Genomic DNA, 26,647 nt, shown 5'->3' with positions numbered 1-26,647 from the left:
CTCCTTAAATCAACTGTGAATGCTGGCTTTATTTGTAGCGAGCAGAAGGATATTCGGAACAGCAAACCATGCTCACATTTCCCGCAAATGCTGTTCCTTGATTTATTTTTATGTTCATGTCAGCCTTGACTACAGAAAGGCCAATTTATAGCTCTCTCACCTGCACTTTCAGACAGACTCATCATTCACACATTAGAGGGCCAAAAAAGAGAAAGAAGTCTTCAGAGATAGTTGTGGCTGGCTATAAATTAAAAGATCTTACTTCAGAGACATGGTGTATCTCTTTTGCTCCCTACAAAAATATTGATTGGGTGAAGGAATGATAGATTGATTTATTCCCTTGCCTGTTGCCTAGATTTGTGAAAGGAAGGAAAAACACCCTCAGGGTTTCCTTGGAGACTGAGGCACAGTTCACACAAACAGCAGATAAAGAAACAAATTCATTCCTAGACTGTGTCACTTTGGATTTGGAACGAGGGGATGGCACTGTCAAATGTTTCTGCATGAAAGGAAGTTATCCACACACAAAAAAATAATGTGTCAGGGAAAAGGCAAAGTTAAGAAGGTTCTTTCTCCCTGACGTGCTGGTTTTCCATGTGGAGGATTATTATTATTATTATTATTATTATTATTATTATTATTATATGCATTGCTCTTCAGCACAGACATGGAATCAGAGGCATCTTTGAATTAATTTTGTCTGAATTAATTTTAAGAATTAATTTTAAGATGTATTTTAATTAATTAATGAATGTCTGTTTTTATGCATATTGTGTTGTTTTTATGATATTAGCCGCTCTGAGCCCGGCCTCGGCCAGGGAGGGCAGGATACAAATAAAATTTATCATCATCATCATCATCTCCTCTTGCAGACAATCAAAGCACTCTGTCTAACCCTCCATAATAATCTCCACCTTCTGTACCACATAACCTCCTCTGTTTAGGTAGTTTCAGACAAAGAGATAAAATCAAGTTTGAACCAATTGTATTTTTTTAAAAAATCGTATGCACGAGGGTTTGTAACTCAAAATATAAATTTGACCTGCCACGAAAATGGAAACAGTATGATCATATTTTCATAGGCCTAGCCATCTTAAGCCCTGTCAAAACCAGCAAATCAATACACTCCTGCAGACTGACTCTATGCATAGATAATAGGTCATAGAAGTTGGAACGGACCCTGAGGATCATCTAGTCCAACCCCCTGCAATGCAGGAATATGCAGCTGTCCCATACAGGGATTGAACCTGCAACCTTGGCGTTATCAGCACCGTGCTCTAACCAACGGAGCTACCCATGCAAGCCAATGTGTTCAGGATCACAGTCGCATCAACAAATGTAATGCATTTTCTCTCCAGGTCTAACCCAGCACAATGACTTTAACCTTTATCATCCCACCAGACCCAGAAGTCCCAAAGCTGCACTCACCTCGACGAAGATGAAGCATGGGATGATGGAGTAACTTCGCTGCGTGTTGTTCCCCAAAGCCATTTCTTATCACAGCCCTCGAGGCCAGAGCGTCCAGAGTTGTTCAAGGCTGACGAAAAACAAAAACCTGGATCACTTAAAAGGCTGGAGACTGGTCACTGATCGTTGTCAGAAGATTTATGTGCATTATGAGCCGGTCAGAAAACCGATGTAGAAGCACCAAGAGTTTCAGATAGGCACAAATGAATCTGCCTTTGAATAAGGTAAAGGACCCCTAGACTGTTAAGTCTAGTCAAAGGTTGTGGTTGTGGTGCTCATCTCACTTTCAGGCTGAGGGAGCTGGTGTTTGTCCACAGATAGCTTTCTGGGTCATGCGGCCAGCATGCCTAAACTGCTTCTGGAGCAATGGGACACTGTGATGGAAACCAGAGAGCATGGAAACGCCATTTACCTTCCTGCTGCAGCGGTACCTATTTATCTACTTGCGCTGGAGTGCTTTCAGACTGCTAGGTTGGCAGGAGCTGGGACGGAACAACAGGAGCTCACCCCATCATGGGGATTACAACCACTGACCTTCTGCCCAGGGGTCCTTTACCTTTTTTTTACTTTACCTCTATATCTCTGGTGTGTTTATGGCTCTAGATTGGACTTGGGCAGGGAATGGCTTCAGACAAAGGGCTGACATTTCTAAATAGGGCACATGTCAACCTTAAACTATTTTGAGTGTGGGTCTTAATGCTTAATTCTGGCCCACAGCTTTAAATAAATTCTCCATGCGGGCAGTAACCTCCAGCACATCTCTGCTTATTAGAAGATGCTTTTGTTGTTGTTTTGCTCTTTGACTTTGTAACCACCATCCCTCCTCCTACTCTTATTCCCGGAGGAAATAAAAGCTTTTCAGAGCAAGAAGTTTGCTTCGTGGTTCTCCTTCCTTAACTGCCTTTGTAGTTAATTTTCCATTCACAACGTTGTACAAATTCCACATCTCTGCCTCTTTCCCCAGGAGAGTGTTGACGATAACCTCCACCCCTTGCTCTCTGCTTCAAGGGCTTTCAGGAGGCATACGCAGGGTAAGTTAGGCAAGATGGGAGCTAGCTCATGCTAATGAATTCGCTGCCGTTGCATTATCAACCTGAATTCCCTTATTTAGAGAGCTGGAGCACCTCACCAAACTAAGACAGCCTAATGTTACTATTCTGAGAGTAGGGCTGACTATGCCTAGTAACACAGTGGTTGGTGTTCCTGGGGGGAAACAGAACTGAGCCACTGCAAATATTATCTGATCTTAACTTCAGGAACCTCTGAAAGACCAGAGCAAAACAGTTCAAGGCACTACAAGTTGAATTTTGAAAGGAGCTAAGTTTGCTATGCCTCCCCCCCCTTACCTCAGGTTAAGAACTTAATTCGTTCTGGAGGTCCATTCTTAACCTGAAACTGTTCTTAACCTGAGATACCACTTTAGCTAATAGGGCCTTCAGCTGCCACCGCGCCACCACCGTGCGATTTCTGTTCTCATCCTGATGCAAAATTCTTAACTCGAGGTACTATTTCTGGGTTAGCGGAGTCTGTAACCTGAAGCGTATGTAACCCGAGGTACCACTGTACCTTTAATAGCTGGCTGACCAAGAGGAATGTGGGGCTCCTGTACCTTTAGCAGCTGATTGACAAAGATAAATGTAGCAAGTGCAGTCCCCACCACCACTAAAGGGAAGTGAACTGTTGAGGAAAGAGTCATGTGCTAAGGAGTACTGCAAAAAGAAAGGAAAAGAAACAAAGCTGGTAACCTTATCTGCATGTCAATATGAGAGCCTTTGTGAACAGGTAGGTATCCTTTGTGAGGAAGCGAAGTGCTTGTAAGCACAGTGCAAAATTTGTCAGGCACATTTTGCACCTGACTAGACGTGGGTGGTGCTGTGGGTTAAACCACAGAGCCTAGGGCCTGCCAATCAGAAGGTCGGTGGTTAGAATCCCCGCGACAGGGTGAGCTCCCGTTGCTCGGTCCCTACTCCTGCCAACCTAGCAGTTTGAAAGCACAAAGTGCAAATAGATAAATAGATACCGCTCCGGCGGGAAGGTAAACGGCGTTTCCGTGTGCTGCTCCGGTTCGCCAGAAGCGGCTTAGTCATGCTGGCTACATGACCCAGAAGCTGCATGCTGGCTCCCTCGGCTAATAAAGCGAGATGAGCACCGCAACCCCAGAGTCGGCCACGACTGGGTCTAATGGTCAGGGGTCCCTTTACCTTTACCTTTTATCGGCCACTTGCGACCAAGTGAAGATGGCCGGGCACCAAGATGGCCCCTGAAGTCTCCACCATCTGGAGGTGCATGCCTGGGGATCCTTGAATCTCGACTGTTTTCACACACAAGCAACACATCCTGTTGAATTCTATCTGGTATATTTTACCTTGCACAATCATGGCAGTGTTGTTGAAAATGATAATATTCCAAAGTATCTTAACAGTTTAAAAAAACACATGGGTGAAACAATTAACTTGTAACTGGCTATCAAAAAGGGGAATAGTGTTTTGTAGTTGAAAACCAAATTGCTGGGATCCTCCAAGTAAATATTTTCCAAAAAATATGTCAGCTATAAAGGAGAAAAAGAAAAAAAAGGACAAATTATTTTTGAGTTATTGTCTAATGAAAATACTCATACATCCTCTTGTATGGAAGGGGGAGACTGCACTTGGCTCCTGCCCATGCACTTTCAATTAGCAATGTCTGCAGGTTTCTTTCCAACAAAAGGAGAATGGAAGTACTAAATTGGCTACTTCTAATTAGCCGCAGGGATATTTTTGCATCAAAGGCAATTTGCAGTATCTGAGTGACAGCAGCGCTCCCCAATAAAAGGCTGATTTTTAAGGGGGGGAGACCCTCAAGATACAGACACAAATGGCAGGGTGAATCGAAAATAAAAGACAGGTGGAAGACCTTCTTGACAGCAGGTTTATTGCTCTCTTAACCGCAGCCTGTTACAAAGAAAGCGAGACAGTAACATTTTCACCCACCCGAGTCCCTCCATAATGTTACTTGACTACAACTCCCATTATCCGTGACAATAGGCAATGCAGGCTGGGGTTGATGGGAGCTGGTGTTCAAAAACACCTGGACAACCACAAGTTTCCCATCAGTGTTGTAAAACATGTGCACTGATGGTGCAATATCAATTAAATATAACAACAGTGGCACAAGGAGCAAGATGGCCACAAAAGCAAGCAGCCTCTCCTTCCTTTTTTCCTTCCCTCTAAAACGAAGCACCTTCAGTTTCCTTTAGCTTGTTGCATTATCCCTGGGGGTTCCTCTCTCGGCAGCACCTAGCTAGTCTCTCCTATTAAAGTTAAACTGATGAGGCAGGCTATGTGCTAAGGATTTATCAGCACGATACAAAATACACATTACTCCTCACCTACCAGCACTGCCCCACCAAGCATGGCAACCACAAAAGAGGCATCTGCAGGTTCATTATCTAAACCAAATATTTGGCAGTGCTTCCCCCAGAACAGAAGGTCTGCCTCAGGGTAGGTGAAGCTTCTCTGGGCTGTTCAGAGCAATCTCTCCTCTAACGGGTCACTGGCACTGAGCACCAGTTAAACTGTTTCACTGCTCTGCTAACTGCAAAGGAAGGAGGCCACAGGAAAAAATAAACCCAGCCTCCAAAATGGCGATGCACTGAGTGATGGATGATGAATGGCAAGGCAACGTTTGCTTGCATTTCACTAGGCTCGCGAATCCTAAACAAGTAGTTCAATAGCCAGTTGCTTGTACGGAACATGTTTTAGGGTAGTTTTATTCGACACAAAACATATGTCACATACATTTTGCGGAGGTTCACTGCGTATACTAATCTACAGGTTCCACGGCCAGATTTAGGTTTGATGAGGCCCTAAGCTACTGGAGGTAATGGAGCCCTTTATATGTCCAGCTGTCCTTTGTCAACAACAAATTGTCGCTGTTTTTTGTGTTGAATATATGCTATATGGTAATTTATGAACCTAAAAGGTATCTAAAGCCATTTGCACATAACAAACTATGTATTTTATCCAAGTAATTGTTGAACTGAAATACAATTGAAAATGTACATCCAGGGTTTCTTCCTTAAATTTTTTTGGGGGCCCCCAAGAAGATGGGGCCCTAAGCTATAGCTTGTTTAGCTTACCTGGCACTCCTCAGACAAACAACATGGCTGCTCAAACTTTCACTATATACCTTTGAACAAGGGAAAATATCTCGTCCGCTCATAATTCAGGAGATATAGTTGAAAACATACAGGTAGTGTCTGGAAACAGTTCCATTGCACAGAAAAGGAAGGATTCTAGTACAGTGGCAGAACAGATGCCTTGCATTTAAGAAGTCATAAGTTCAGTCCCTATCATCTCCAGAGAGGGCGGGGAAGCCCTGTCTGAAAACCAGGAGACAGAGCTATTGTTGGTGTAAGCCTGCCTTCTGCAAGCTGGTTCTCTCCAGATGTTTTGGACTACAACTCCCATCATCCCCTGAGCATAGATGATGATGGCTGGGGCTGATGGGAGTTGTAGTCCAAACTTCTGGAGTACATCAGGTCAGGGAAGGCAGGAATAGGCAATACTCAATGGCATGTACTTGACTTTTCCAGTACAACCACGCAAACAACCTAATGCCCTCCCCAAATACAGTGGTACCCCGGGTTAAGAACTTAATTCGTTCTGGAGGTCCATTCTTAACCTGAAACTGTTCTTAACCTGAGGTACCACTTTAGCTAATGGGGCCTCCTGCTGCCGGAGCACGATTTCTGTTCTCACCCTGAAGCAAAGTTCTTATCCCAAGGTACTATTTCTGGGTTAGTGGAGTCTGTAACCTGAAGCGTCTGTAACGTGAAGCGTCTGTAACCCGAGGTACCACTGTAATACCTAGTCAAAAAGGCAGCAGACACCTCCCAAAATACTTCCCTAAACCAAGGCAAAAACCTAAATAAGATGGTTTTGAGCCCAAAGGCACAGTGTTGGAGAGCCCAGCATGATTGCCCATATTATTCATTTTGTTGTTGTCGTTTAGTCGTTTAGTCGTGTCCGACTCTTCGTGACCCCATGGACCAGAGCACGCCAGGCACTCCTGTCTTATTCATTTTAAGAATATTCATATCTGATGGCATTGTTTTACCACCACCTCAACGCCACAAAACATGTTTCTGTCCCCCATGGACAAAAAGAAAATGAAGCACACAATAAACAAATGATGCCAACGAAATTGATGCATGTTTGAAAGATGGGAATAGGAGGAAAAACTAGAAGAGTGCAGAGGTGGGAAGCATTCATGGTAATGAGAAAGGAAGGGCATTCACAAGTACCTCTTAACTCCCTTGAAGACAGCAACAGCTGTGTACCCCACCCGTGATAATGTCTCCGAATTGTCTTCTCCCCTTTCAGTTTTTAAACTGAAAAATGTGGGAGATCCCTTCAACACATCACTAGTTTTTACTAGTCAGATCTCTGAAATGCTGGCTGGCATTCTTGGTGAGGCTGCATGTAGCATCTATTCAGGCAACTGAAGAGTTTGATCTTCCCAGCTCTGTGTGAAGGAGGGAGTCATCGATAAACACAGCGTGTTTACCCATCTGTCTGTCACACTCCCTGACCCAAAAGTCAGTCACTCATTAGCTTGGTATGATTCGCCTTCGAGAACCACTGCTGGTAGCCTGTTGACCCATGCACAAAGAGCCCTGGGCCCATCTGCTCCACCATTTGGAGAATTACGGATTTGACTCCCAGCTCGGGTCTGTCACATAAATGCGACCGTGGAGTTCCACTCAAGAAGCCGGCAGTTAATAGAAACACTGTCTTAATCCTATAAGTACTCCAAATACCATCCCCCTTTCAGACACTCGCAAAACCTCAGGAAACATTAAAAAAATTGCTCTTCATTTGTCCTCTTGCTCAGATCACAAAAGAGTCGGCTGAGAATACTGATTATTCCTTCTTTCTTTCAAGTGCTGGCACACCTACTGGCTGCTCAGGGCTGATGTATTCTCTTACTAGTACCAATACAAATGAGCTATCTTGAGACGGCAATTGCTACTTTGGATTTACACCAGGGTTGATTGAGAAAAAGGCTCCTGCTCCATGTGACTCACTCATTACGTCTGTAATGCAAGGTGGCTTTCAAAGAGATTACATATTATCCCAGATAAAGGTTTTTGGTTACCCTACGGCATAATAATGGAGAAGTTGAAGCTCCTCAGTTACTCCTTGGTCACAGAGTGACCATTGCTGCTGCCTGCCATAAGGGAACACAATGGACAGAAATACAAATTAATGCTAAGCGGCGTCACTAAGCAAGCAATTTTTGCTACAACCATAACATGCCTCCTCCTCAAAGTTGCACTGCATATTTATGAAAGGTTTGTTAACGTTTTGCTCAGCTCTGGGGCCCGAGTACACAAGCAGTCCCTTCACTCGAGCAAACTTTGACTTGGAACTAGGTCAAGGATATGGGTGGCCGTACACAAACCCAGAGCTACAACAGGACCTCAGAGCAGAAACGGGAGCATAATCTGTCAGAATCTACTGATCTGTTGACCAGACAAAGGCATAAGATGGGGAAAGCTGTGCCCATCCACACTGAGACATTGCACTGGCCACAGCACTTGGTTCAGACCCTGATAAGGCACTTCAGTGACGATAATGATGCAATGTGGAAGTATGCAGAAAAATATGGAAAACCCTCCCCCCCCCCCAGCAGCTATAGCACTATAAGTGGTACACCTGGAAGGGCCCTTGGTGATGAGCGTAAAGCAAATTTGCAAATACAAGTTCAGACATGCACCTATACATATATACATGAGCTGGAATGATCTGGGGAACTAACAAGGGCAAAGGATATACACAAGAACAGCTATGGAAAATAAGTCCCAAGCAACGTTAGAAACTCAGATATATAAGATGCACCCCAAATAGCTCTTTAAATCAAGGTTGCAGTTGCCAAAACGGAATGTCTAGTTGCCATCTTTGGGTAAGACAGCTCTCAAGACTTATTTTTCAAATGATGGACTTACTGTGGTCGATTCCTAGTTAAGCATCTGGCTAGTTCAGATGACAACCTTGAGCTTAGGTCTTTAAGACAGGCTTCCTCAACCTTGGCCCTCCAGATGTTTTTGACCTACAACTCCCATGATCCCTAGCTAGCAGGACCAGTGGTCAGGAATGATGGGACTTGTAGTCTCAAAACATCTGGAGGGCTGAGGTTGAGGTAGCCTGGGTTAAGAGCTTTGAGAACTTAAAAGAAGAAAAGTCACTTAACCCAGGGACAGTCCATATATATATATTGATATCTATCTATCTATCTATCTATCTATCTATCTATCTATCTATCATCTATCATCTATCTATCATCTATCATCTATCATCTATCATCTATCTATCTATCTATCTATCTATCTATCTATCATCTATCTATCTATCCATCTACCTACCTATCTATTGGCCTATTCCAACCTCCTTTTCTTAATGATGACACCTGCTCCTGCTCAGGCTGCACAGAAAAAAACTTTGTGGTTCCTGAAATTCATTCTGATTGTGCAGATAAAATTTAACTGACAGAATTCTACAGGATGTGGCATTTGTGTGTGAAACAGTCCAGATCCAACGATCCTCAAACGGTGGAGATGTCAGGCACCGTGCTGATGCCCCGGCATCTTCACTTGGTCGCAAATGGTTGAAAGCCAGGTGCAAAATGTGCCCAGCACCTGGCTAATTTCGAACACAGGTCCCAAGTTACTACAGAACACGAGGACTATAATCAAAATGTCATGATATAGCCCCAACCTGACTCAGAAGCAAGGGTCATCGAGTTCAACACTAGTTACTTCTAAGCATTTATAGTCATTTTTCCAGCTTTAGGCTGTATAGTAAGAAGATGTCAATCCTCTTCAGAGTTGCTTTTGCTTCTTTCTGTCTCCCTTGCCTACTTCTCTGAACAACATGAACCAAGCAAGTCAAACAGATGGCTTTCTTGAAACCTGAAAAGCTCAATGTGTGGGTTTCCATCGTATTATATTAAAATACACACACACAAACATCACACGTTACCAATTCATATATATCCTAATTATTCTAATGGTTACTCTGCAATCAGCTAAAACTGCTTAACCCAACCTCAAAAATTGGATGCTGTATTTAAGCGAGACAACCTTGGTTAAAATAGGCTGCATCTGGATTACATTGCTTTTAGATTAACTTTAAATGAGAATAAATGTATTGCATTTAAATAATCTAATAACAAAGGGATCCCATCAAAGGGACTTAATTAAGTATGTGTTTAAGGACATGGCAGGATCACGGCTAATGGGCTCAATTGTCTCGCATGATCAAGCCCTCTGAAATTCAATTCCCTGTCTCTGAAATGGGGCAAAGTTACCCCTCACTGCTTTTACTGGGACACTGAGATAGACAAGATAGATAACTACATAGACAGACAGACAGACAAAGACAGACCTGTGACTATTCGTCAGCACATGCCATCCTGAAAACCACTGAAGCAAACATCTGTTGAGAACATGGAAGAAGTAATTTGGTATGCATGGAGCTGGGAAGTCAAAGTTACCACTCACACCTGTAAAACTCAAATATCTGGACTAATGAAGATCCTTTATGAAAGTCTCCTAGGAGAGCTGAGTGCTGCAAGACAAATTTCTGCCTACGCTAGGAATGCTTCCCCAATAGGATTTACTTGCTGCTTCTGTTGGTAGTGCCCTAAAAAAAGGCAAGCGCTCCAATTGGAGAATTGCCTTGACCAAAGGCATTGTCAGGGAACTGCCATCAGCTCAGGGGTGAGAGGGGAAAAGCCGGATGGATTACAGAGAGCCCCCAAAGATCGTGGGAAGCAGCACCTCCCCAGTGGAGGAGAATAGCCACGCCTCTAGTGGAGAGGAGCTTCAGGGCTCAGAGGAGGAGGCGAGGCGGTGCCAGGACACCTTGCCTAAGCAAAGCGGGGAGGAGAGAGATCCCCTGTTACCCACGCCTTCCTTGCGCAGTAGGCTTCTGCGGAGAGAGGGGAGGCGCAGACTGGGCGTCAAGAAACTACTCTGCTAGGGAAGGTTTAAGGACCGCCCACTCTCAGATTCTGCCAGTGAATGAGTGAGCCACGGAATAGAGGCGCTCTGAATGGTGAAGGTTTTTTTTTTTTTTTTGCACCAATAACAAGGCTTTACAACAGACCAGGAAGGCATTTGCCTGATTGCTCTCGAGCAACCCCCTGATACCCGTAACAAGCGTCATGGACTTTGGAGAAGCACGAACTCAGGATGAAAGGGAGAAACGTGATAAGAGGAAGGCACGTTTGGCAAACCCTCACCGTGATCAGCTCCTACCTGGAAACCTATGTCCCCACTGTAGAAGGATGTGTGTATCCAGAATTGACCTCTACAGTCACCTACGGACACATTGTTAAGACCATATTCATGGAAGACAATCTTACTTGGCTACGAGTGATCGCCAAAGAAGGAAGAATAAAAAAAGGTGAATGTCCATCAGAAAAATTCCAAAATAGAGGAGGGAAAGAGCAAGATTCCTTGTGAATTACCAGCTTAAATGCAACCCTATAGTGAAAGCAAAACATGGTACTATTGTACCAAATACACAGAATGACACTGGGAGTTGAGGGTAGTGATGGGCAAAATTAGATCAGGATCTACCTGCTTTTCTCTGGGTAATTTGCAACAGATCAGCAACGGGTCTCTGACTCCCTGTTGTTCAATCACGAAAGAACAAAATTGACTTTCACAACCTAAATTAGCTTGCGGAAATGAAGTCAGGAGTTGAATATGGTGGGAAGTGGCTGTGAGCCTGATACCAAAAAAAAGCTCTTTGGCTTATGATGTGCTCCAAGGCGGTTTGTTGGGTTTTGTTTTACTTCTTCTATTAGATGCCTTTTGCATCTGTCTCTTGTTGGCAGACTTTAAGGTTCCAGTAAAAGGCAAAGTGAATTGGACAAAGTTTGTCTACGCTGATCTACAGCCAACTGTTGCAAAAACATGGACCTTCACTGGTGTGTCATTCAAGTCCTGCTTCCCAGTTAACTGAATGGCAGAAAGTGACAGAGTAGGAAAGCTCTTGACTTCTAGCTAGCCTCTGGCCCTTCAGATGCTATTGGACAACATCTCCTATCATCCCTGACCTATCATCCCATGCTGGCTGGGAATGAGGAGTATGGCATCCAGCTACATCTGAAGGGACACAGATTTCCCACCACCTGCCTTTTGACAAATTAAATCAGAGATCAAGGAGGAGGTGGCAGAAATGCCGAGTGATTCAGCATCTCCAGCCCAGCCAGATGAAAGAGAGAGGGCTTCTTTATACTATGTTCTGATTGAGCCTTGGGTCAAAATGACACAGACGATTGATGCCTGAAATACAAGAGAACCGGAGATGATTATGTGTAAGTGCTGCATGAAGCCTTAGCGTACTTTTTCTAGGAAAACAGCTGCCTTCAAATTGTGATCAGCGGTGTGGTTAAGAAACAGATTCAATACTGGGCATCAGCAGAAATAGCTTGCCACCTACCTGCACTTTCATCTAGCCCAGGGCTGTCTGCTATACCATGACCGGAAGCAGCCCTCCAGGAACTCAGACAGAGATCTTCCCCCTTACCTGCTACCTGATCTTTTCTATGGCTGGATTCTGGGACTGTCTAATCCAGGCATAGGCAAACTCGGCCCTCCAGATGTTTTCGGACTACAACTCCCATCATCCCTAGCTAACAGGGCCAGTGGTCAGAGATGATGGGAGTTGTAGTCCCAAAACATCTGGAGGGCCAAGTTTCCTATGCCTGGTCTAATCTGTGGGTTGCCTTCTGATTGAATTTCACTATGATTCTGATTTGGTCTTAGGATGCATTTTAATTGATTGCCTGATTTTTTGTTAATATGTTATATATTTGATGTTAGCCGCTCTGAGCCCGGTTTTGTCTGGGGAGGGCGGGGTATAAATAAAATGTATTATTATTATTATTATTAATTACATGCTATGCATGTGCTCTGCCACTGAACCACGGACGCACCATTGGAGCTAATCTCCAGCTGAACATGGCACATAAACACCATCTATCTGTATGTCAAGGAGCTGTCAAGGAACCAAGTCAACCACAGGGCATGCACACACATGGGAGGCAGGGAATGCAATTAGCTCTTTACTAACAGAAAACAACACTCTGGTTCACCTTAATCCAGCTAAGACATTGCGGAGACTGACCACTAGCTCTGCCCTTCCTCCTCTAGTCTTGATCCCTCCCAAGAAGAAGAAGGCTATGTTGAGAAGGTGAGCTCCTCATCTGGGTCTGTTGCTCAGCAATGTGCAGAACTTGCAGAGGGGGAGGCGAGCCAGCAGGACTGATTCTGTGCTCACACATTGACTCTCAGCCTCTAACCCTGTCCTAGAAGGCTCTCCTCCTTACCCCACCCCTCCTCTGATCGCTCCAAGCCTCTGCTTCCAGCACCTCCCAGCTTGTCCCTTCTGCAGACTGCTCTTCAGTGTCCCACCACCAGGACCTGGGATCTAAGTCGTCTTCTGTGCCCTCCCTGCTGGGCTCTTGGGCAGATGGCTCCCAGCACTCTTCCTTATCCTGCAAGTCCCTGCCACTGTAGGTGCCAGTTGATTCAAATAATACCTTCATGTGAGTCTGACCGTGAAAGAAAGGGTGGGGTGTGTGTCTGGCCTGCTCATGTGCATTTGGAAGCAGTTTGATCTACACAAAACAGTGAAATTTTCTGCAGCATTCAGGCAAGCATCACCCTCAATTTATTTCTGCAGGTTCTGCTGCTGTTAATGGAACAAGGGTAGGGACTGGTAAGGGGGGAAAGACTTTGTGAATGGGGCCCTTAGTAGGATGACCACATTTTGTCTGGCCCAGCTTCTGCTGAGGAGTTGCAAAAACTTGCATTTTGCTAGCATCCTACACAACGACTAAATGCATATGACTTATCCTCTACATCTTTCCGCAGGGCCTGTAAGACAGAGTTGTTCTGCCTGGCATTTGGCTTAGAATCAATTTGATTCCCTTCCCCCTTTCTTTTTTCCTTTCTCCTCCTGTGATGAGGCTGCATTTTAATGTTTTAATTGTTTTAATGTTGTATTTTAATCTTGTTTTTAAAGTTGTATTTCAATCAACTTGTTTTAATTATTGGTTGTTAGCCACCCTGAGCCTGGTCTTGGCTGGGGAGGGTGGGGTATAAATAAATTATTATTATTATTATTATTATTATTATTATTATTATTATTATTATTATTTGATCTTTCTAGCAGCTGTGCAAGATTATAGTATGTTAAGATGAACCCTTTGATCGGTATTCACAGGTAAAATTTCAGGTAGAAATCAATGCACCCACTTCTGGCCATAGAATCCAAAAAAAGAACAAGCCAGGAATGTTTCCTGAGAGGGGTCCCTCCAATTTAAAATTATTTTTATATATTTTTTCTTTTGTAAGAAAAAAAATCATTTATAATTAGTTTTTCCATTTTCCAGATTTCCATTTCATTCCTCAAGCGTCGTTAATTTCAGTGAGAGACTCACCTGTATTATGTCACCTATATAACTTTAATGCTTTAAATCTGAATGGAATGATTATGACTGACATGGGACTGGAGCCTGAGGGCTTCATGTCAGAGTTCAGAGAGACTGGACACAGGATACCCATTTGAGATGTAATTTAAAAGGTGGTGACATTCAATAAGCCTTCACGTTATTTATAATGGCAGACCAAGCCAACTTTGGCCATCTATAACACTGTGGAGTTCTGCACCCAATGACGAGTAATTTGCAGGCTTTGTAGTATTTCACAAGGGCATTATACTGTCAAGTTTCAAAGGAATCAGACAAAGGATGCTACTATTTCTCCCATGTAAGTGACACTGAGAAAAGAATGTCTTTTAAATTATTCCGAACTAGAAATCCTGGGTTGAAAGTTCAGCGGGTTAATAAGGCTGCCTATCATCCTTTAAATAGTTTCCTGAACTGAAATGGACCTATAATTTTGAGCTTCAGCAGCCAAACAGTAGAAGATTTCCAAGGCTTTCTAGCAGTCCCTCTGGACATCAGATCATATAAAGCCCTGAATTTGGTGGCAAGGATATCTGGTGGACAAGCCTTCCCTTGTACAGACCCACTCCATCTTTTTGATCATCTGAGAAGGCCCTGGTGGTCATGGCCATAGCTAGCAGATGGCCATGCACCCTTCCCACATGCAGCCCAGAGAGGTGTTAAATGTGGCATCTTTTTATACACCAATTTAAAATGCATTGTTGTTGTTTAGGTATCTCCTGTCTGTAGATTTTTAGACTTCAACGCTGGGTTTAGGATTGTGATTTTGTATCTCTACTGACAGTACATATTCTTGCTTTTTATTTGTATTCTTGTCTTGATGTTATGGTTTAACGTTGTAAACTGAGTAGAGATTTTATATATAGGAGTCTATCAATTAGTAGCAATAGTGCCACTCTATTCTGACTCAGTTAGACCACACCTGGAATACTATGTCCAGTTCTGGGCACCGCAGTTTAAGAAGGATGTTGACAATCTGGAATGTGTGTAGAGGAGGGCAACCAAGATGATCAAAGGTCTGGAAACCATGCCTTATGAGGAACGGTTAAAAGAGTTGGGTATGTTTAGCCTGGAAAAGAGGACACTGAGAGGAGATAGGACAGCTATCTTCAAATTTCTCTAGGGCTGTCACATGGAGGCTGGAGCAAGCTTGTTTTCTCCTGCTCTGGAGGGTAGGACTCGAACTAATGGCTTCAAGTTACAAGAAAGGAGATTCCGACTAAACATCAGGACAAGCTTTCTGACAGTAAGAGCTGTTCAACAGTGGAATTGTCTTGCTCAGGAGTTGGTGGACCTCCTTCAATGGAGGTTTCTAAGCAGAGGTTGGATGGCCATCTGTCATGGATGCTTCAGTTGAGATTCCTGCATTGCAGGGGGTTGGTCTAGATCAGGGGTCAGCAAACTTTTCCAGCAGGGGGCCGGTCCACTGTCCCTTGTGGGGGGCCAGACTATATTTGGGGGGGGGAAATAAATGAATGAATTCCTATGCCCCACAAATAACCCAGAGATGCATTTTAAATAAAAGGACACATTCTACTCATGTGAAAACACGCGGATTCCCAGACCGTCTGCAGGCCGGATTTAGAAGGCGATTGGGTCGCATCCGGCCCCCGGGCCTTAGTTTGCCTACCCATGGTCTAGATGACCCTTGGGGACCCTTCCATGATTATATGAATTGATAAAATACATAAATAAATGATAAAATATTATAAGATAGGAGGGGGAGAAAAATCCCAACATCAACAAAAAGGTTTTCACAAAGCACTACAAATGCAATATCAGAAGATAACATAGCAAGAATCCTGCAGGATCAGATCAAAGGCCCGTCTTGTCCAGCATTCTGTTGTCAATTTGGCAAAGTGGATGCCTCTGGAAAGTCCACAAGCAAGGCTGTCCCACTTGTGATTAAGCACAGCTGGTGTTCAGAAACATACTGCCTCCAACACCTGATCCTCTGTGACTTTTGTCTACCTCTTTTTTAAAGCAATGCAGGTGGCGAAGCACAACCCAGGTGTGCAAATGCATCAGGTCTGCAAGCAGAAAACTGCCTCCATGCATTTCTCCCTTGCTGGATTGCAGCCTGAGTGAATCTGCAATGGATGAATACATCTTTTTTTTACCACTTGCAGAATGTTTGTTTGTTTGTTCCAATTATCCAAATGCAAATAACTAAAGGGATCAAGAAAAACATGAAGGAACAGATTATGAAAACATCCTGCTTAAGACTCTCAATGTTTTCATCAACACTATCTTTCAAAAAACAACAACAAAAAACAGCGAGAACTATTATTTTACAATGCAACATTAGCATTTCAATGGGTGATAATGTACCTTCATTTAAAGTGCAGATAATACCTGCAAGTGGCTTTAGGGAACTCTATCCCGGCTTGCAAGTGTGTTGCCTCTTAGCTTGTTATGTGCCTGAACAGTAACATTAAGCTTTCCTCGCTATTTAAGGATTTAAAAAAGGAGAGAATAAAATTTTATTTACACACACACACCCCGTACTTTTCCGTGTACAAGACAAGGGATTTTTCTTATGAAGCTATGTCCAAAACATGGGGTCGTCTTATACACGGATAGTGCATAGGGTGGGACGTGGGATTGGTTGCGGCTGCGAGCCAGAGATCGTCAGCGGCTATTGGGCGTGTTATTGGTGGCTGTGGCAAGGGCTGAGGATGATTGGCTGCTACTACAGCCATAGGGTGGGCAATTTGCGACTTTCGGGACGTACACAAGTGTCACTATAGGGCAGACGGGTGAGCAATCTTCGTCAATCTCCAAAGAAAAGCTCAACAACTTGTGCCACTCCCCAGAAAAGTTCAACAACTCTGGGCAATATCCCCCCCATTTTCTTAATTTTGAGTCCCCCAAAATAGAGGGCGTCTTATACATGGGGGCGTGTTATACATGGAAAAGTACGGTACTTTCAGTTGGGTTGGTCTTCTAAGGGAAGCGTGTTCCAGCACTGATTGTTCTGGAAAAACAACAACATTGGATACCAGACAAGTCAAGCACACTGCATGTCAATCACATCATGTCATAAATGCAACAGCACAAGGAAGTGTCATTGTTGTTCCTCCGCTGTTAAATCTATTTACTCCTGTCATCAATGCTTTAGTCAATGAAGGACCCATATTTGGTCTTAATATGCTCAGCTAACAGCCAGCAACACTTAAAGGAGCTGTGCTGGGTTAACACCTGATTGATTCGTATTCATATTCATATTCACTTTAAAGAGGTTCCTCTCTAGTTCTTTAGAGGCAGGCATCTAAACTGCCTCTTGGCTCCAGAGTGCAGGCCCTCCAATGATTGGGTGTTATAAACTGCATGCAGCTCTCTAAGAGAGCACCTGAACCACCAAAAAATATTCTAGTGGGGGCCAGTTTGGACTGAACTGTGGCTGCGGGGGTTGAAGCCACCCGTCCATTCATCTCTCCAACTAATCAATCAACCTAGTGACAGCAGGTTTAAAAATATGGGGTTACAATTGAGAGAGGCTCTGGTGTGTGGGGAAAAGGTTCGATTCTAAGGCCCATTTAATTCATCTTCCAAATGTTAACATTTCTTGCAGAGAGAGAGAGAGAGAGAGAGAGAGAGAGAGAGAGAGAGAGAGAGAGATTTAATTCTCTTTTCATGTTGTCAGACGTTTTAATTCCCAGACATCCCACTGACTGATAAGCCAGGATTGATACTCTTGTCTAAAGCAGACCTACACAAATGCTGCCCATAATGTGCTCTAGATGTTAATTGAAATGTTGCAGTGTTGTTTGGCATCAGATACATCCATCTCTTTGTAATGGGGGCCTCTGGGTATTATTTAAATTATTAGATTGTGCATCAGCGTGCATCAACCCTGGCCTGCAAAATGATTAGGAGAAATACATTCGGACAAGGTTCAAAAGCTTCAATTTGGCCTTAGGAGAGCTTAATGCTATACAGTTTTGTTTTGAATGTATATCGAATGGCAAATTCTCATCAATATTGGTAAAGGACCCCTGGACAGTTAAGTCCAGTCAAATTCAACTATGGGGTGCTATGCTCATCTCACTTTCAGGCTGAGGGAACCAGTGTTTGTCCAGAGACAGCTTTTCTGTGGCCAGCAGGACTAAACAGCTTCTGGTGCACGGAAACACCATTTACCTTCCTGTTGTAGCAGTACCTATTTATCTACTTGTGCTGGTATGCTTTCGAACTGCTAGGTTGGCAGGATCAATATCACCAGGTCTTTTGGGAGACCTTAGCATGGTCCAGCTAGTGGGCTTCCCAGTGATGTTTCTGCCTCTGCTAGACACTCCCTCCCGATAATCTTCCATCCAGCACCCTTCTCTATGTCCCATTCCTCCTAACCCTCTCTTACTTCTCTTTCTTCTCTTCACATTCTTCACTGCTGTGATGGCTTCTCCACCTCCTCTGGCATCTGGGCTCGGAGAAAGGGCCAAAAGGCCCCCTTCTTTGTATTTTGGACAAGGTGACAAGATTGCAAGTGCCGCTGTTGAGGTTTGCCATGGCAGCTAAAAAAAAACCCTGTGTCTTTTTAGAAATAAAGACCTATGTTCAAAAATACCCATGTTGAAATGCTTTCCCAGCCACTGTAGCAGCAGCATTTTCCTCCCTCTGATAAGAAAGACTCCCTTGGTTTTCTTCTTTCAGCCCAGGGGAGGCAGTAAGGAGGTGGAAAGTGGAGGCAGGAACACTGATGATGGCGGAGAGACATTGGAGACAGTGGCATTATGCACACACTGACACCTTGGCCCAGCAATAAACTAAGGCCGACTACTGGCCTCTCTGAGCTCCATGGGCCTTGGGCCAGTGCCTGATGTGGCTAACTGCTGGTACCAGAGTCAGAATATAGCACACTTTTCTTTGGGGATTAATGGGGGCAGAGGCCCCAAAAAAGTTGGTTAAATTGCTTATGTATGCCACCACCGTAGCCAGAACTCTGTATGTGCAAAAATGGAAAGAAGAAATTCCAACGAAAGAGGACTGGACTTTAAAACTACTGGACTATGTGGAGATGGCGAAATCGATGACAAAAAACAAGAGACCAAAGAGACAAAATGTTTGTGAAAGAATTGAGACCGTTTTCGGACTATCTGATAAAATACTATAGACATTGTTGGGGGGGAAGTCTCTGAAGAAAATTAAAGGTTCAGTTTGAGGAGAGTTGACTTGAGTTACTGTATCTGATTGCACCAAAGCTTGCTGAGGACAAAAAACACACACATTAAGGATAGTTGATGCCTTGCCTGTTACTCAAGTCTGTCCCTGTCCTTAGGCATTCCTTAAGAGGTAGAAAACAGGAGGGAAATTCCTTGATAGGTGCAAAATCTTCTTTGTGTTCAGGTGTACATGATCTGCAAGTAGCATTTGCTAAAGCCCTTTTAGACTTGAACTTAGGTACCTCGGGTTACATATGCTTCAGGTTACATACGCTTCAGGTTACACACTCTGCTAACCCAGAAATAGTGCTTCAGGTTAAGAACTTTGCTACAGGATAAGAACAGAAATTGGGCTCCGGCGGCACGGCGGCAGCAGGAGGCCCCATTAGCTAAAGTGGTGCTTCAGGTTAAGAACAGTTTCAGGTTAAGAATGGACTTCCGGAACAAATTAAGTACTTAACCCGAGGTACCACTGTACAGAGCAGTGCTTTTCTTCTAGAAAAAAAGGTTCCGGTACTCACCATGAAGTACCACACTTTTAACCAGTGCTTTTCTTCTAGAAAAAAAGATGCCAGTACCCCCAGAAATAAAAGCACTGATACAGAGAAATAGATTTTGGACTGCAATTTGCATTCCTTACTTTTACCTCTTCTGAGTGAGTAAAGCTCTACTATCTATATCTATATCTATCTATGAAAAAAACCAGAAACATCTTAGATGTTCTAATCATGGCAGATCTTTCCATCCAGCAGTTAAGTTCACAACACCTTATTCAAACAGCCTCTTGGTTACTACATTACTTTAAAGGACATAACACTGAATGAAGGGACCTGGCTTTAATTTTCTTGCAGACATTCTCAACCTATCTTCTTGAATGCTGCACAGCTTTTCCATGATCCCCCTGATAATAGAATTTAACACTGGCACAAGATGGAGGTATTAACTTGTCTCCCAGTCAATGGAGAGCTCACTCCTTTATCAACAAGAATAAGAAGGATCCAGACAGACAGCCATAAGTAATGATACAGGTCTAAGCCAGATTATTCCTCTTATCTTCCTCTCCATGTAGAGGAGAGTGTCGAACAGCAAATGGGGACCAGCAGCAAGAGGCGGTTCTATAATTATCCAGCCTAGTAAATCCACTGATGAACACCCCCTAATAAATTAACGAACAAACAAAACCCTGCACCGTTACCTAGTAACATTTCCATGGTTTTGTTCTGACACAATCGCCTAAAAAATAATAATCTGGTAAAATGAAACAAGACATCGAAAACAGCAGAGACCTTTATTCCTCTCCCACCACTTCATAGCAGAAAAAGTTGCTTGGGTGAGAGGGAATTGTTTTCTGAAAAGAACTGGCTGTCCAGGACAATTGGAAAAAACTATATAGCACTAAAAAAGGAAGAATGTGAAAATAAAACTAGGGTTCAATGCAGTGTTGGAAACTCAGATACATAAACTAGGCACCAAATTGCTGCTTAAATCAGGGTTACAGTCACCAAAGCAGAATGCCTAGTTGCCATTTGGGGGCCAGATGGCTCAAAAGCTGTATTTTTCAATACGACTTTTTGGCTCCTGAAATTCGTTCTGATTGTGTAGATAAAATATAACGGACAGAATTCTATAGCATGGGGTATTAGTGTGTGAAAACAGCCAAGATTCAATGATTCCGAGGCATGCACCTCCAGATGGTGGAGACGAAAGGAGCCATCCTGGCACCCAGGCATCTTCACAAAGCCAGGTGCACAAGGCACCTGGCGAATTTCAAACACTGGTTCAATATTAATTTTCCATCCTCACCCAATGTCAGGCGGCAGTAGATCCAACGCCCACGGCAGGTTGCCAGGAATGGATAAGACAAGGAAAAGTTCTTACCAACTGCTTTTTATTCAATATTCACAGAGAGAGGCTTGGGAAAGCAGCTGCTCAGAATAATGGCATTGCCCCAAGTGAGTCTCCACCCCCTCCCTTCAGGTGCTGAAAAGTGCCCTCTGCCTCTGAGCTCTCTGCTCTCCTACTTTCAATGCTCGCTGGGTTCTGGGATGGGGGAATGCTTTCTACATTGCAAAACAGCAGTGTCTGAGGCTGAAGGAAGACTCCATGCAGCAAATGAGGAATAACAAAAGGTTTATTATTGGCTTACTGGCCAGCAAGCTGACTCAGAGGAATCAGTTCCAAAGTCTGAGCCCCCCCCCAAAGCACTCTTCTCTCTTAAGGCACTACATATGCATAGACTGCAGCAAAATCTGTCCAATCCTAGGCTACATCGTCCTATTAGCATACCATTTATGGCCTTTCCTTAATTGCATATACATTAAGCAAGTACACAAAGAACTCTCTCTAAGCAACACCTCGCTGCACGTGATCCCTTTGCATTCCTTTCCTTATATGGGTTTAACTAAGGGAGTTCAGGGGGCGCGGGTGGCACTGTGGGTTAAACCACAGAGCCTAGGACTTGCCGATCAGAAGGTCGGCAGTTCGAATCCCCATGATGGGGTGAGCTCCCGTTGCTCAGTCCCTGCTCCTGTTAACCTAGCAGTTCAAAAGCACGTCAAAGTGCAAGTAGATAAATAGGTACCACTCCAGCAGGAAGGTAAACGGTGTTTCTGTGCGCTGCTCTGGTTCGCAAGAAGTGGCTTAGTCATGCTGGCCACATGACCTGGAAGCTGTATGCCGGCTCCGTCGGCCTATAAAGCGAGATGAGCACCACTACCCCAGAGTTGGTCACGACTGGACCTAATGGTAGGCGGTCCCTTTACCTTTAAGGGAGTTTAGGACATGGAACAAGGCACGTATCCCTTTCTTATGCAGACACTCTGGAATGTGTTTTTGCAAGACAACAGCTCATGGTACGAGATTAGGATGGTCTGGCTTGAAGGTCTCTATATGCATCATCTAAAGACACTGTGTCCATCAGCTGTCCCCCCTCTGGTGCTTCTTCTTCCTCCTCTCCCATTATTTCCCAGATTTTCCTCTCATTTGTCTCTGATCCTCTGAACTGTCTTCTTCTTCTCTGGAGGGGTCAGGCTGGGAAGCCAGTCTCCACCATGTCTCCTCTGCCCAGTCCCTGACACCCAAAGGTCAGAAGATGCTGAAGTTGTTGTGGGGCTTTTTGGGGAGAGGAAAAGCTGAGCATGTGGATGCCATATGCTAAGACCTTCAACAATTCTGCCCAGACATAAATAATAAATTCTACCTGTTTAATTTATCCAAGAGTTGAACATAGTTCTCCCCTCTCCTCATTTACTCCCCACAACAACTTCTAAAGATGTAGAGTGATGACACCTCCCGAATGTCAATCAACAGGGAGTTCCAAGGTGCTGCCACACTAAAGGAATGTAGGAGAAGGAGAGAGATGAGACTACAAAACTTCACCAGCTTGGGTGAGATACCAGCCATTTTTAGCTCTTTTCTTCTTGCGTGATTTCCGTTCCAGTTGGTTGCTACAAGATCTCTGTAATGAATAACTAATGTCTCTGATTTTGCTTTTTCTTTCTTCTCCCTCCCCACTCCCTTTTCCTCTTGTGCTGTTTCTTTTAGATCGCAAACCTGATCTTGCTGTTGCTGATCTACTGGGAAATATTTTTTGACTGAAGAGTTGGGTTCAGAACTTGAAATAAATAAAAGTAATACATATGCAAGCTCTCAAGTGTTTCTTGAAAGCTGGAAGCTTCAGACATTGCTATCCAATAGTGGTGAGTGTATATAATCCAAGTTGATTTTTAAAATTAACCTCTCAATAAGTTTGCCTTTAAATTCTGGCTACCACAAAATCCATATGACGGTGCTATATTAGTATTCAGTATCATCTGCATGCAACCAATATGATCTTTTTTATATATATAAAAAGCAACAACAGGCAAAACCTAAGAATTCTATTCCCAAAGGGATTATATGCCAGAAAGAGATTCAAAGAGCAAACAGCGAGATGATAGAAGGCTGGAACCTCTATAGCATTATCAGGGTTTTTTTTAATCAGCGTTTTTCTGAGGTAGGCCTAGGATTTATCAGCCTCCTAGATGCTTTGCAATCTCATAACCGAGAGCATAAAAATCAAATTTAACAGAATGAATCCAGCTCTGAGAGAGCACAAAGATGTGGATGGGAAATGAATAAGAATCCTCAGGACCCCGTGGAGCTGCAGAATTGGTCTGATCATGTTCCACGGAGCTGTGATAGCCCTGTTTATGAAACTATAGGATGTCCATATTTCACCAATATAAAAATATCCAAAGCAGTTATGAGGGATGCTCTAACTCTCCAATATTTTAATTATTGTTAATAATTCTAATAATTAGGTTTTGGCCCCAAACAGCATCTACAAATATATCCCAAAAAAATTAAAAGTGGTATAAAAGGATTTCAATTAAATAAATACAAGTAGGAGAAAAGACACACCTGCCTTCCAGTCATAGAATCATAGAATTGTAGAGTTGGAAGGGACCCTGGGGGGTCATCTAGTCCAGCCCCCTGCAGTGCAGGAATTTCAGCTAAAGCATCCATGACAGATGGCCATCCAACCTCTGCTTGAAAACCTCCAAGGAAGGAGGGTCCACAACCTCCCGGGGGGACTGTTCCACTGTCAAACAGCTCTTATTGTCAGAAAGTTTTTCCTGATGTTTATTCAGAATCTCCTTCCTTGTAACTTAAAGCCATTGGTTTGAGTCCTACCCTCCAGAGAGGGAAAAAAGCTTGTTCTCTCTTCCATGTGACAACCCTTTAGATATTTGAAGATGGCTATCATATCTCCTTGCAGTCTCCTCTTTTCCAGGCCAAACATACCCAGCTCCTTCAACCGTTCCTCATAAGGCTTGGTTTCCAGATCATTATCATATTGGTTACCTTCCTCTGCACACATTCTAGCTTGTCAACATCATTCTTAAATTGTGGTACCCAGAATTATAACAAGGGATAACAGGCACAGCTTGGAGGCTAGGAGTAGGATCAATGAAAAGGATGGTTCTACATTGACTATATATTCGGCAGGCTTAGAAACCCTCTCCCAGCACACAGTTCCTTTTGTGTGAACAGGAGCTAACACACGTTAAGTGCTTATGTTCGTAGGCCTCATTCACACAATCCATCTGCTGCAAAAAAAAATGGGTGTTTATGTGCCAACAGGCACATTACCTCTGATTTCACATTACAGTGGTACCTCGGGTTAAGAACTTAATTCATTCTGGAGGTCTGTTCTTAACCTGAAACTGTTCTTAACCTGAAGCACCACTTTAGCTAATGGGGCCTCCTGCTGCCGCCGTGCCGCCGGAGCATGATTTCTGTTCTCATCCTGAAGCAAAGTTCTTAACCTGAAGCACTATTTCTGGGTTAGCGGAGTCTGTAACCTGAAGCGTCTGTAACCTGAAGTGTCTGTAACCCAAGGTACCACTGTATATGTAGTTAGACTGGTGTCCCTGCAGCTGAGTGAGGAAGACTCAGTCAGGATCAAAGGTCTGTTCATGGATATATTCAAGATTAAAAAGACAGAAGAGAAGTTCATTGGCATTTGTTGCAATGAACTCCTTTTTATTGTTCCAAGATACACATGCCTCTGAGAAATAATCCTATGCAGTCTGAATAATAATCGTCAGGCCTCCCCAACACGAACCCAAGGCTTGCTCCTGAACCTATAACCTACACGCCATGGGTATTCGTGAACCAAGCTTAAGATACAGTACAAAACTGCTTGTCCATTGGGAAGTTGAACAATAGGAAAAGTAAGCTGATCAGTAAGCTGAAGCCATTTTTCTGCAGAGAACAGTGTCACGAGGAACCAAGACCATGTGCAGCAAAGCATTATTTCGCTCCTTGATGTGATATTTGTGATGTGCAGGCATCTGAGGGAAGGAGAGGGGTGGGTGGGAATACAGTTCACTTCTTCTCTGAACGCAATTCCCCTCGCAGAAGGTTGAACCTGGCTGTCAGCACAAAATAGCATTCATAAAGCTAAACCTCACGAGGCTTTTGAGAGAAGGAAGGGCAGAGAGCCAGTGTGGTGTAGTGGTTAAGAGCGGTAGTCTCGTAATCTGGGGAACCGGGTTCGAGTCTCTGCTCCTCCACATGCAGCTGCTGGGTGACCTTGGGCCAGTCACACTTCTTTGAAGTCTCTCAGCCCCACTCACCTCACAGAGTGTTTGTTGTGGGGGAGGAAGGGAAAGGAGAATGTTAGCCGCTTTGAGACTCCTTAAAGGGAGTGGAAGGCGGGATATCAAATCCAAACTCTTCTCTTCTTCAGAGAGCAGGCATTCAGAGATAAGGGGAATATGACACGAGAAGAGATGGAGGGTGGGGGTGGGAACTGCTCAGATTGTTCCCTCCAACTTTCATTAGAGGTGCATCAGAAGGAAGAAACCACTTAGCTGGCACCGGTTAATAAATGCTTGCGAGTATCTGTCCACGTGAGGAAATACATGACAGCCACAGACACTGTGCTACTCAAGAGTCTCTTTTGTCTCACAGCAGAAAACTATGCAAAATGTGCCAGTCACTTTCTGCAAGGGAGAACTTATTGGCAGCGTTGGGTGAGAGTTGGGCCCAGTTCAACTGAATGCCAAAGCCTTTTCTGGGTGGTTATTGCTTCAGTTCTCTGGGGAGGAGAGGAGACTAAACATTTTGAATATTCTCCTATTTGGCCATAAACGCATGATTTGCAGGGTCTCCCAACCAACCACCAGAGATAGTGGCTCCAGCACATGATACTGGTTGCAACAACCTTCACATAAAATACAGTGGTACCTCGGGTTAAGTACTGTATTTTCATCACAGAAAATGTTGGAGGGTATAGAGTTATGTGACCCTTGAGCCAAGGAGATAAGTAACTACACAGTGGTACCTCGGGTTAAGAACTTAATTCGTTCTGGAGGCCCGTTCTCAACCTGAAACTGTTCTTAACCTGAGGTACCACTTTAGCTAATGGGGCCTCCAGCTGCCGCTGCGCCACCGCTGCACAATTTCTGTTCTCATCCTGAAGCAAAGTTCTTAATCTGAGGTACTATTTTTGGGTTAGCGGAGTCTGTAACCTGAAGCGTCTGTAACCTGAGGTACCACTGTAGTCAGGTAACGCCTACCATTTTTGTGGGATGTATCATAAGCAGTCAAGTACAACATTTCCTGTTTGCCCAGAGTGGACACGCAGGGGAATGTTGGTCCAGTCAGGAAGACTTCCTGTCACACCTGGCGTGGAACATCCTCCCCCTGTGTGTGACCAGGTAGATGGGCGTGACCCTGGCAGACCCTATAACAGGGCTAGTCACACAGCCACCTTCCTTTCACTTCTTCTTCACTTTATACCAACTTGATGTTCTTTTGCTGTGTGCTGGCTCTCAGCCATTCCCATTTGGAATAAACTCACACTCTTTTCTGTAACTACAAGCTAAAGCCTGCCATCAAGGATCAGGCCGTGAACTGAATGTAAGTAAACTTCTTGTTACTTTTAAGAGAAGACTGTTGTGTCTTTATTCTTTTCTAAGAGGGAACAAAGGGGATTTCCCAGT

At 43.9% G+C, this 26,647-nt stretch overlaps 1 protein-coding gene across 4 annotated transcripts in view; it reads right to left on the bottom strand.

Moving 5' to 3' along the window:
* The window catches only part of PLPPR1 (phospholipid phosphatase related 1), a 158,727-nt gene that overhangs the window by 47,318 nt on the left and 84,762 nt on the right, over positions 1–26,647 (bottom strand). For all 4 annotated transcript variants that reach the window (XR_014543026.1, XM_083593900.1, XM_083593898.1 and 1 more), the window contains exon 2: positions 1,429–1,537. Coding sequence is in view for 3 of the 4 variants with exons in the window: in XM_083593900.1 (XP_083450026.1) it covers positions 1,429–1,491 (63 nt within the window). In the remaining variant the exon portion in view is untranslated. The remainder of the gene's footprint in view (positions 1–1,428; positions 1,538–26,647) is intronic.

This window comes from Podarcis filfolensis (assembly GCF_964270895.1).
Source record: "Podarcis filfolensis genome assembly, chromosome: 17".
Classification (NCBI taxonomy): domain Eukaryota; kingdom Metazoa; phylum Chordata; class Lepidosauria; order Squamata; family Lacertidae; genus Podarcis; species Podarcis filfolensis.
This window is presented reverse-complemented; position numbering and strand designations above follow the sequence as displayed.